This window comes from Rhinoderma darwinii, chromosome 10 (assembly GCF_050947455.1).
Source record: "Rhinoderma darwinii isolate aRhiDar2 chromosome 10, aRhiDar2.hap1, whole genome shotgun sequence".
NCBI lineage: Eukaryota > Metazoa > Chordata > Amphibia > Anura > Rhinodermatidae > Rhinoderma > Rhinoderma darwinii.
In genome coordinates, this window is record NC_134696.1 from 35847971 (window position 1) to 35860305 (window position 12335).

A 12335-nucleotide genomic window follows, 5' to 3' on the forward strand; every position below is an offset into this window, starting at 1 on the left:
TACACTCCTCTGTACAACGCCCACTTGGTCTAAAGTAAAACACGCCCACTTGGGCATTAAGCAACTCATTAGCATAAATCTAAAATCGCTAATAAAGTGGTGAAAACAGATCTTTTTTTTAAATAAAAAGCACTGCTGTCACCTACATTATAGCGCCGATCTCCTTATGTAGGAGATAGGGCACTTATAATGTGGTGACAGAGCCTCTTTAAGTAATTAGCTTTCCCCTGTCAACAGCAGTGGCCTAGATCCGAACGATAAAATCCCAGGGAATCACTTTAGATTTTGTGCAAATTATAAAATGCATAGACCTGGAGCATAAAAACAACACAATGTATAAAACATGATTTATGTACAGTAAATATCAAGCATAGTCATAAATACAGAGGTAGCCATCTTTATCTTGACTCTTAACGCATTAAATACACATCGGCAAGAAATTTTAACTCAACTTTTTTAATGACTTTTCAATCGCTTTTGTTCTGTGATATCTCGTTGCAGCAAGTTATCGGAGTCAAGATAAACATGGCTACACCTGTATTGTAATGCTATGCAATATCCACACTGGACTCAAATGTAAAGGTCTCACTATTATAGACAGAACAGGCTGTGCTTTATCAGTGCTTTTTTTTCTAAGAAAAGTATATAATGTAATACAACATGAATGTTCATATAGCAGAACAAACACTGCTTCATGCAAGTTTGAATATTTTTGCATTCCTCTAGGAACAGTGCCACCTGCCAGTACCACTGAAGATCCTAGTGAGTAGAGCGTCACCAGGGTGGACTGTTTGCTGTGTGCATGTCACAATATTAACAGTTTTCCATGATTTTGCACTAAAGCCGACCATTACCGAGAATTTGCCCCCTATGGCGGAGAATGCGGGTGCTTTATCACAGACACAGAAGTGCAGCTTGGGCTATCATGCAACGTTTGTAAAAACCCTTAACATATATATAATACGAGTGACCCCTTGGATGACAGGGTGGCTGTTTGGCCGCCTCAGCCACCAGGTGCAACTGCAACCTCAGCACTTGATATAGTTATGCCTAGGACTGGACAATTATGACCGAAATAAAAATCATGATTAATTCAACATGTAACCTCGATTACGATTAATAAACGTTTATTTAGGCCACACCCCTTTTTGAATGCCAAGCCCCTTTTTGCATGCTACGCCATTGAATTAATGTTTATCCCGAGCCTGCTGTATACTACTGTATATAACATATCCCCTGAAACTGCCCCACACAGTATATTGCCCCATAGTGCTCCCCACACAGTATATTGCCCCCATAACTGCCCACCCACAGTATAATGCCCTATAGCTGCCCCCACACAGTATAATGCCCCATAACTGCACCCACACTGTATAATGCCCCATAGCTGCCCCCACACAGTATAATGCCCCTATAGCTGCCCTCGACACAGTATATTGCTCCCCATAACTGCTCTCCACACAGTATAATGCTCCCTATAAATGAGCTCCACATAGTATAATGCCCCCCACACAGTATAATGCCCCCATAGCTTCCCCTGCACAGTATAATGCCCCTATAGCTGCCCTCTACACAGTATAATGTTCCTATAAATGCCCTCCATAGTATAATGCCCCCCACACAGTATAATGCCCCCATAGCTTCCTCTTCACAGTATAATGCCCCTATAGCTGCTCTCCACACAGTATAATACTCCCTATAAATGCCCTCCACATAGTATAATGCCCCCCACACAGTATAATGCCCCCATAGCTTCCTCTACACAGTATAATGCCCCTATAGCTGCCCTCCACACAGTGTATTGTCCCCATAACTTCTCTCCACAATGTACAATGCCCCCCATAAATGCTCTCCACATAATATAATGCCCCATAGCTGCCTTCCGCACAGTATAATGCCCCTATAACTGCCCTTCACACAGTATAATGCCTGTGAGCGTCCAGCGATATATAGTGAATGGTAGAGCAGGGACCTTATGGCTCCCTGCTCTACCATTGGATTCAAATGTATCAGATATAGTTGAAAATGCTAAAAAATAAATACATTGAAAAAAAACGAAAAGCACAGGATGACGTCGGTTAATTGCGCTGAATTTTGATTACGGTTATTGTTCGATTAACTGCCTAGCCCTAGTTATACCCATGATACATGGGCAAACGTGTTGGAGGGAGTGAGACATTGCAAAAACGTGGCTCCTCTAACATTGTTTAAGGTTGATGAACTTTCTTCAGGTGCACAGATTCTCAGGTAAACCAGAGATGACTTTCACTTGCATAGTAACCTGACACTATTTAGAGTATCAGCACATGGTAATACCAGTACATTGTAACTTTATACAGATTGACTGTAAACTGCAAGATCCAGAATGGTGAACGCAGGTGATTTTGGGTGCTGTGGTGCATGTCTATTTATATTAACTAACTGTCAAGGCTTTGCCTGGTAAAATGATAGCAGTGTAGAAATGCAAAATGTCCCCTTAGCATGACCTGTCCATTAATAAGTTTCTGATATCGTAGTCATGTTTGTTGCCGGGGTTTGTTATTCTCTACTATTTGATGGGTTATTAGGACTTGATGATTTGTTGGCTCCGTAATGAGCCCATTGCACCATGTGTAGTGTGTGTTACGCACGGGGTGTTGTGTGCCGCCGCCGCCTCGGTGTGAAGATGTTGAGCGGACAACTGCAGTTTATTATGATTGAACTTAGCTGCATGAGGGTGAAAAGTTGGTTCCTCATAACTGCAAATCAAATCACATCATTTACTGCCTCTTAAAGCAGGAGGCACACGACATATCAAAACCCATAAATATATGCTCTCAAGTCTCTTCCCAGTAGTCAAAGGACAAAGCAAAAGTGCTGCAATTTGGAAAAACAAGTCCAGTTTTACAGAGGTGATTAAATATTAATGCAGAATGTATGATAAGGACAGAGTGAATCTGAAGTTGAACTTCTATCTGAACAGAACCCACATACTGTGTTCAATATATCTAAAGCATAGGATGGAAATTCCTTAAAAATAATATAATGATTTACAATAAAAATTTAAAATTAGCATTCAACTTTGTGGATATTATATTGGAGGACCTGGCATGTCCATGTATTACATGTAAAACCCATTGATTTCAATTGGAATTGAATAATTCAATAATCTCACCTATGGTGGCGCTGTTGAAAAATGAAGCACTTACTGATAGATTGATCAGATTACAGCTGATGGAACGGTTTACAGATGTTGCGGTGCCTAGTAGACAGCATAGGTTAGTTCAGTGTTTAAAGGACCACTGAGGATGTTACCTGGAGCACCTACATGTGCAAATGCTAACCATAAAAGATTATTATTGGTGTTTGTTTGTGATATTTAGCCTTGAAATCTCAAACAAATTAACCATATCTTTCGTTAAATCACCTTTAGTCCAAGCAGTTTGATTTTATGGATTAATATAGATTTCAAGTCAAGATGTAAAAAGACATGTTTGCTAAATGTAGGAGGAACTGATAAGAATTTGGTAGTCATGGGTAGTTCACATGGGCTGTATTCACAGAGATCTTGGCATGGATTCTTTTCTTTTATTTCTACATCACATCTTCTCTGTCCTGGCATCTTCAAACATCACCTCATTTTATCACACAATTGACATTGGATTTTACATTGTTTTGGGCCCGATTAACTTATTTTGCATTAACAATTTTCACTCCCTTCGCCATCCTGTGCTGGTGTGAATAAATCTCAACTTTTTTTTATCTTTTAGATTTCTCTGCGACATTTTACATTTTTCTGTGACTTTATTACAGCGGAATTCAATCATAGCCAAATAAATCAAGGTCAACGAAAAACTAAATTTTTACCCCCAGTGCCTACAAAACACTGTGTTATGCTTGTCCTTTTACAATGTCTGTGATTTAGGTTTGCAAGCAAGACATTTGATGAAAAAGGGGGGCAACAAATTTTGCAACCATAACTAGTCCAAAAATTTTACAATTAAAGCCGCCTTTTCTTCTACAGGTGTAATCTTCTTCTGCAAGGACTAACAACTATAGCGGGAACAAATCTCCCCCTCTTCTCTTAGCAACTGCTAACATGTTTTTATCTTTCAGCTCTTTCAACAAGTTGGGTCCCTTAACTCCGTCAGCAGAAATAATCTTGTCCTACCGTGATTGTAATTAACATTATGATGCACTTTTTCCTTGCCAAATATTCCAAAAATGAACCGCTTACCATTTCCAGCTGTAATTTTATTTTATATGTTCCCAGCTTTTTGTCACCTAATGTTTTATGTTACCTTCCCTTTATTTAGCCCTTAAATGTTTCTTCCCTTCTCTCATCGTTTACGTTCTTTTTATATTTTTCATGTGACCTCCCTCCACTTTCCTTTCAACCAATCATGTGCGTGCTATCATGTGAATTGTCATGTGACTTGCATGGTGCTGCTGATGTCCTCCTCGCTGGTGAACAGAAGGTAAAATTCTTTGTTCTGGTTGGTTTTGCGGCATAGTCGGGAGCACTTTTTTTTCTAGGACAAAGATTAGTTGTTTTTAGGTTCCTTCCCACATTTAACAAAGATAGAACGAAGACATTTTAGCTCTGGTGTAAACTTACTGCTTTGCATAGAGGTAACCTCCACTGAATAAATTACCCAGAAGGGTGAGATGCTAATGTATAGACCGCGTATAATAGGCAGAAAAACATATAGCCTTAAGGCTGGCCATAGAAGTGGCTATGGTAACAAAACAATAAATTCTCGCTTACACCAGTTTGAGAATTTATTGGACATTTTTTTCTTTATTACTTGCTGTTACTGCAACTATCATTCAATGACAACTAGCTGAGAAAGTCCCATGTGAACCAATGCAAATAATCATTGCACTGGTGTTTGCTATAGTCAGTTGAATGTCCAATGGGAAAATCATTCAGATCATAGTAAAATATTGTGCAGAAAAATTTAAGTAATTTAAAAGAAATATTAATAAAATTCCTCTAAAATGGGTGTAAATATTTAACATTCATGTCACCTTTTCTGGGATATACAAATACAGTGGACTGTTACACTGTAATCTAATGTCAGATAAATACCCCATACAGTATTATTGCATTGAATACTGCACTGCATTCATATTTTATAATATTTATTCAGTATAAGCTAAATCCAAAAACCAAAGTGATTACAGTTATATATATATATATATATATATATATATATATATATATATATATATATATATATAGCAAAAATTAACATTACATTCTAGACAATTCATGAATATGTCATCTCATCTGACTATACTGTATAAAGCAGTTACAGATGGGGACATTAATCACATTTTAACATATGTAGTTCTTATGTTGAAGTCCTTACAAATGCTATAAGGAATCCAATATTTTGTTTCTTGAATGACATATTACTCCAATCATTGCATTAAAAACAAGGGACCAGTTCAGACCCCATCGCAGTTCCTAAGATAACAAACATTTTATTGATCTAATGATTTTATATTCATGGACAAAATATTATTATTACAGAAATTTACAATATTATTCTGTTGAGACCCCCATATTTTAATTAGCACATTGCACAAACAGTGGCATTTTTCTAGTTGCATTACTAATCCTAATATTAAATCAGCACTACTAACATGCAAAATGTTCCTCCCCATGTCGCATAGACATTGAGAGAACAAAGAACAAAGAAACCGCCTGCTCTGTTTAATTTATTTTTAACTTTGCTATTACCTGAATTATACTAGTTCAGTGATGTCAGACTTGCAGCCCATACAATGTTACACCAACCTGCACTAGTACTTTTCATCTGTACTTCCTTTCCGCGTTACCTGGAGTAATTATGGTTTCTTCCATGAGCTACATCTAAAATTCATTATCAAAAGATCGAAAAGAAATCTTGTCAGAAGAACAGTAACTAATCACCTTCCCAAAGACTCTAGCTCGAAATATAAAAAGACATGGCTATTGACCATGCAGATGAATTCTGAAATATAAGCCTTCAGCAAAAGTATTCAGCATGGTACTATTGAAAACAATATATATTTGCAATTACTGATAGAACATTATTAATTCTCTCACATTGATCTGTTCTGAAAAGCAAATCCAAAATTCGGTCATATCAATATCCAGGACAGCCAAAGTACTTAGACTTTTTCTAATAGCACTTGTAGCAAGTATGGGCTGAAAGTGACCGCAACTCCGATAGTGATTTTCTAAAAATAAGTAGTGTGAACATAGTGGAAGATAAGGGTTGGAAGATGATCACTGACTTTCCCTATCACAATGTAAGTACAGGTGTTGCCTGCAGCAGCATCCAAGGTGCTAGGAGCTTGGTTCATATAAGCTGAGTGTCTGCATCCCACCTAGCCCTGTCACCAAACATAGGTTTCCGAAATGAGAAATTACCCTGCTGCTTGAACTTAGGCTACTGTTTGGCCAACATTAAAAGGCTGTTAATTAAATAAAAAGTCAACCCCATCTTCACTCTGTTTCATAGAAAATTTTCATAGATATTTCATCTCGAGATGATCTTATTTGGTATGCGTTTGCCTTCATTCAACTTGTACAAAAATGTAGTTTTCGGTTTCTAGCTTCCAGAGATTATCTGGATACAAGTTGGTATACCAGAGCTAGTAAATTAACATGGGTGCCTGTTGAATTCAATACATTTTATACAGTAATAGATTTAAAAAAATAAAGGAAAGCTGTGCAATTAAAGTTGCATGAAGGCGCAAACAAAGAAGCAAATTAAAGCTTGTTTGACTCTAGGAAACACCGAACTGGGATAATGAAAGCCATGTTGTTTTGTTCCTTTATTCCTAATGCATGATGCATGAAGTTGCACGTCTCCTGCCTATCAATGCTAATCCGTGCTCATCTGTAAAATCTGGGTGCATGTTTTGACACCATTTATTTTCAGTCAAAGATATTGTCACCAGAATTTCACAACAGCCTGTCAAATCCATCTCCTTCATTTAACCACGTCTTCTGTAACGATTTTCTTTTCCTCAGTGACTATGCCAGATGTATTTTCAAGTGACTAATCTTCCACTCTCTCCTCACTAATCCTCTTTTTCTTATTAGCTGCATTCATCACTAACCCCTGCATTTTTAGTTTGCTATTCCTGTTTACAGATCATTCATTTTTTTCTTTATGCTTTTGTTTTAGTTTTATATATTGTTTTGTTTCTTAAAATTAGCAGGTCCCGTTCGTTGAATAATCTCCATGTAGAGGGCAGTGTAAATCATTTTTTTCTCCATACTAAATATTCCACTCTTCTTCAGTCCCCGGGAAAGGAGCACTAAAATGCCTATGCGACCACTTATGAAATTGGAGTATACAAGAATTATGAGTTTAATCCGCATAGAAACAGTGGATTATCCACTAAGGCTCTTATCAATATTTAAGCGCCATTTAGCTGCTTTTGTGCTCTACAAAGTAAACACTTCAAAAGAGTAACATTTATAAGAATTTATTAAGGAAATGTGTTCAGTTATACAGAATTGAAGGAGAATTTTAGATAATCTCAAATATTGGCCGCTATAGTTAAATTTTTTTGGACATTTTGGAAAAAAGTTATCTGGAAATTACTCTTTCTACTTTATTTCAGATATATGTATATATTTGCAATTTAGTGCATTGGTATTAAATATATTATTATATCCTATTATTAGGATAAATATAAGTGTACAATTTGCAAACAAAAAAATTACTTACTCTAAATCTAATTGGTAATAACAAAATAAGATAACATTTAAAGAACCGGGAAATAGGCTAAATTTATTCTCAGTTGTTTGGTGTAAAGTGTGGCTTCCTATATCTGTTTATATCTAATAGATCTATAACTTTACCAGTGCATGACATATGATTATACATGTTTTTATTCAATACCATTATCAGAAGAAAGAGCATAGCATATAGTAGAGTCAATTGGTATAGACAACTAATCACAGATATACCTGAGTACCTTTCTCTTGAAAAGAAATGAATTGTATATATGTATCTGTCAACCTTGAGTGATTCAATTTGCACTATATTGTTGGCTGATTTTGTATTGCTTCTTTTATTTTAAAGACCTGCTTTGTATGACATTCCAGCTTGTGGAGCTTCAAGTTCAGACTTTAGTGGGTGTTCCCTATAAAGTCTCTCCCTCTTCCTTTCTCTCTCTCTCTCTCTCTCTCTCTCTCTCTCTCTCTCTCTCTCTCTCTCTCTCTCTCTCTCTCTCTCTCTCTCTCTCTCTCTCTCAATGTCATAGCCTGTGTGCCTGTGTCTCCTGCCCTCTCACACTTGCAGGGCTTTTCAGGGTGTGATTTTTGTGACAAAATATTTCTCAGAATTGTCCTAAGGGAAATATAACCTGCTGTGTGTGTAAATAACACTAACCTGCCATCACTATAGACACCTACACAGTACTCAAAAGGTTAGCAAAAAACAGTGGGTTTGCTTGTAGTCTATAACCATGAAGCAGCAGCTGCCTTAACTTGTTATTCATAATTTCACATGGGAGCTGAATACCCAGAGTAGTCAGATATTTTCATTGAGTAGTATTTGCAAAGTTCCTTTTTTATTTTCATTGAAGGCGCAGATAGCCTTTAATTGCGTAAAAGACAAATGTTGCAAAATCCCCCAAAAAAGAAAAAGACTTTCAAAAGGAATGCATACATGAATTCATTTGGTTCAATAATAATAATGCACGGATTTGTCATGTGGGATAATCCTCCTACTCTGTGAACAAGATATTAGTAGATGTTATTAATTGTCTATATTCCAATGTTCTCTGGGTTTACTCTTTATTTTATATTTTATGGGTTTGTAGTTTTTTCTGATATTGGTATATTAAATAAAAATATTGATAACCATTTGTCATTCACTGGTAAAACTTGCTTTGACTAGATTAGAGACTAAGCATTAAATCAGAAGACATTGTTACATTAATCACTGTAAAACTACCCTCTTCTTCTGAGAACGTAATGTTATTTCCACACTTGCTTCTATTTCGATAATGGGTTAAATTTTTATGAATAAAACTCTAGCCCCCAAAATGGATGCCTCCAAATCTTAATGTGATGTGTGTTAAAATGCAGCCAATGAAGGTACATTTATGTACATGAAGGAGATCAGAATTTCCTGTAGGCCATTAATCTTAGCAATCTATTGTAAATAATGAAGAATAAAATGGCTCCTTAGAGGCGCAGGATCTCCTTGGTGCTAATGCTTATATACACAACATGTATAACTAGAATTATGCGTTAGAGCAAAGTTACTGGAGGGGGTTTTACACTGGATGATTATCGGGTAGGGAAGCGTTCATAGAACGCTCGATGCCGATAATTGTCCTGTGTAAAGAGGGCAGCGATCCGCAGATGAACGAGCAAACGCTCGATCATCTGCTGATCGTATCGTTTTAAAAAAGTAAAATATTATCATTGTCGGCAGCACATCTCCCTGTGTAAACAGAGAGACGCGCTGCCGACATGATAATAATGTATGGGGATGAGCGATCGGAGTAACGACCGCTCTTCCCCGTCCATAACTCTTTCTGACAAGAGCAAATGTGCGCCGATGATCGGCGGTGTAAAAGGCTCTGGTCATATAATTATTAGATGACAATTATAAAACAATCATAAACCAATGACGTTATATAAAATAAGTTTTTTTTTAATAACATTGAATATATAATAATACTTCTATAACATAGAACATAAATAGGACGTGTATTCTTAAAAAATGGTTCCTATGGTTAAACAATGTATAGTAGAAACCTATCACAAAGGTCACATACCAAGTGAAATACGCAACTATAACTACTGTTGTATATAAAGCCAATGCAGTCCTTGTGTGAATGTTTTAAGGTCAGTTCACACAGAGTTTTTTGATGCAGGGACCACGTCGGATTCAGCGCCAAACAACGATCCAACTCGCCTTCCATTGATTTCAATAAGAGACAGAGGCAGTTTTTTTTCCTGGGTGGCTTTTGGCTCATCGTGAATAAAATACTGGTATATGCTTTCTGTGAGCGGTTTCTGCCTCTGACCTCTCATTGAAATCTTTGGGAGACAGAAAAAACCTGCGGCGCTTGTTTAGAGCAATTCTTTGCCCCTATTTGTGCAATAGATTCAATGGCTGCGGCCAAAAAACAAAAAAAAAAAGTGTTGAACAACGCTGGCAATGCAAAATTTGCCTTAAAGAAACTCTAAACCGGGTCTTATAACGTTATATTGTGTTGAACGTTTGAATTGCTCCTCTATGTAACAGAGTGCCTATTCCCTTTATCTGGTGTTAGTCCAAAACAAAAATATTCTCTGTGTTTTTTTAAATGAATGTATTTAGTTGGCTTGTTTTAATCGTGTAAGCTACGGAGTATAACAGCTCTAGAAGTCATCTCAGATACATTTACTATAAGTATTGGGCTGTGAATAAAGCTACCAGTTCTCCTCTGTTAGTTATTCAGGTCGTGTCAGCAGTCATTTAACCGTGAAAAACACTGATTCTTTCCAGGAGAACCAAGTGCTCCTAAACTGACAGGCCGTGTTGGAGAAGATGGAAATTCTTTTAAAGTCATTCTCATCAAGCAAGATGATGGGGGCTCCCCAATCCGCCACTACCTGGTCCGCTACAAAGCTGTAAGTACACTATAGTATATGTGTATTTTCTTTGGCTCATTGCTTCTTTTTTTTTTAAGACATTTTCCTGTTGGAATTTTCCTGTTTTTATGGCCAGTACTTTGCCTTCTGTTTCGGGAAGTTGCCATATGGGTCCCTGCCTCTATTCTGCCTGTTTCTGCCTACCTGCACCGATCCTGGGCCTTGTGATAGAGGGAGCATCAGTGATACAGATGCTACAGCTCTGAGTAGTGCCCCATAGAAGTCTATAGTCCCAAGATGTAGCTCCGTTTGCCGCTAATTAATCATGTCATGCCCAATATTCTTCATAATACAGTGCCATATGGAGGCACATTAGGGCATAGTACAGAACCGTGTGCCAACACTACTGTGTGCATTAGGCCGTTTACTCATTTTTACAGGTCAAAGTTTTAGTTCTTTGTACTCTCCTCCCTCTATTAGCACCTCGAGTGCTATTCTTCAATTGTATTATGTGGTTTTGTGTTTGATTACATTATGCTTTATATTATTTATATATCATTATATATCCTTATTTATTAATCATTTATACATGAGTGACAGTAATAGCTAAAATTTGAGTAAGAGTGACTGAGAGAGTAACAAACAGTGTAACGGGTGCAAGCAAGATAATGCGTGTGTAAGCAGGGAATAGTAGGGAAGCATTTACTATAACCTTTATGTATCCATTCCATCTACACTTGCTTTTTATATATAATTCTACATGTCTTATAGTTTGAAAAACTATCAACCATTGGTCTATGCCTATTTTCCTAGAAAAATTCAGTGGACTGGATGCCTGAAATGAAGATCGCATCAGTCAGTGATCACATTATGCTCCGGGCTTTAGACTGGAATGCTGAATACGAGGTGATTGTTGTGGCTGAGAACCAACAAGGAAAGTCGAAGGCCGCGCTCTTTAACTTCAAAACCACCACAAAGCCCACAGTCATTCCAGGTACAGTTTATATCTTACAGCCTCCCCTTTCTGCTTAACCATTAACGCAAGATTGCTGCTTCCTAGCTAATGTGCTTGAACATACCCCTGACCAGCTGCTTGCTTATAACCAATCACCATAACTGGTCTTGCATGCACAGCTTGTGTTGTGCCTGGACCGTGTCTTGATGCAGTAGGCTGAACGTGAATACGTTGCAAATATTACTACAGAGCGACAATTAGACAGTAGATTTCTTGTTGGTTTTGTTGACGTTTTTGTAAATGTCTTGTAAGTAATCTGTAAGGAATGACCGCTGTAAGGTCTCTGCGTCTTTTATATCATTTCAGTGTATTTTTTACTGCCATATACAATGCAGGAAACATTATAATGCCTGTCAATATATGAAGCTGACATAATTCTAGTCAAGGATGCACGTATTGACCCCATATAAAATAAGAATTCTGGGGTAAGTTTTCTTACAACACTTCATTGTGCTGGTCCTCTATTATTCCTCCTGTAAATGTGTGAATAAATTCACAACTGGGTGTTACCATTCCTCTGGTCAATTGGACACTGACACTGTTAATCAGTGTTGACAATGTCAGACTGTGTAGGGACCTACCCTATTGACAATGGGAATGGTCACACCCAGTTGTCAAGTTATTCATAAATTTCTAGGAGGAATAACAGAGGAATATCACAATGCAGAGTTCTAAAGAAAGATGCAGAAAAACTGTTATTTCCTGGGGAATATGAGTATTTACCAATACAGACATGTC

The 12335-nt window shown here is 37.3% G+C and overlaps 1 protein-coding gene across 6 annotated transcripts in view; it reads left to right on the plus strand.

The window, feature by feature from the left end:
* The window catches only part of NCAM1 (neural cell adhesion molecule 1), a 274090-nt gene that overhangs the window by 233190 nt on the left and 28565 nt on the right, over positions 1 to 12335 (plus strand). For all 6 annotated transcript variants that reach the window (XM_075839734.1, XM_075839728.1, XM_075839729.1 and 3 more), the window contains 2 exons: positions 10497 to 10621; positions 11396 to 11576. In XM_075839734.1, the coding sequence (XP_075695849.1) occupies positions 10497 to 10621; positions 11396 to 11576 (306 nt within the window). The remainder of the gene's footprint in view (positions 1 to 10496; positions 10622 to 11395; positions 11577 to 12335) is intronic.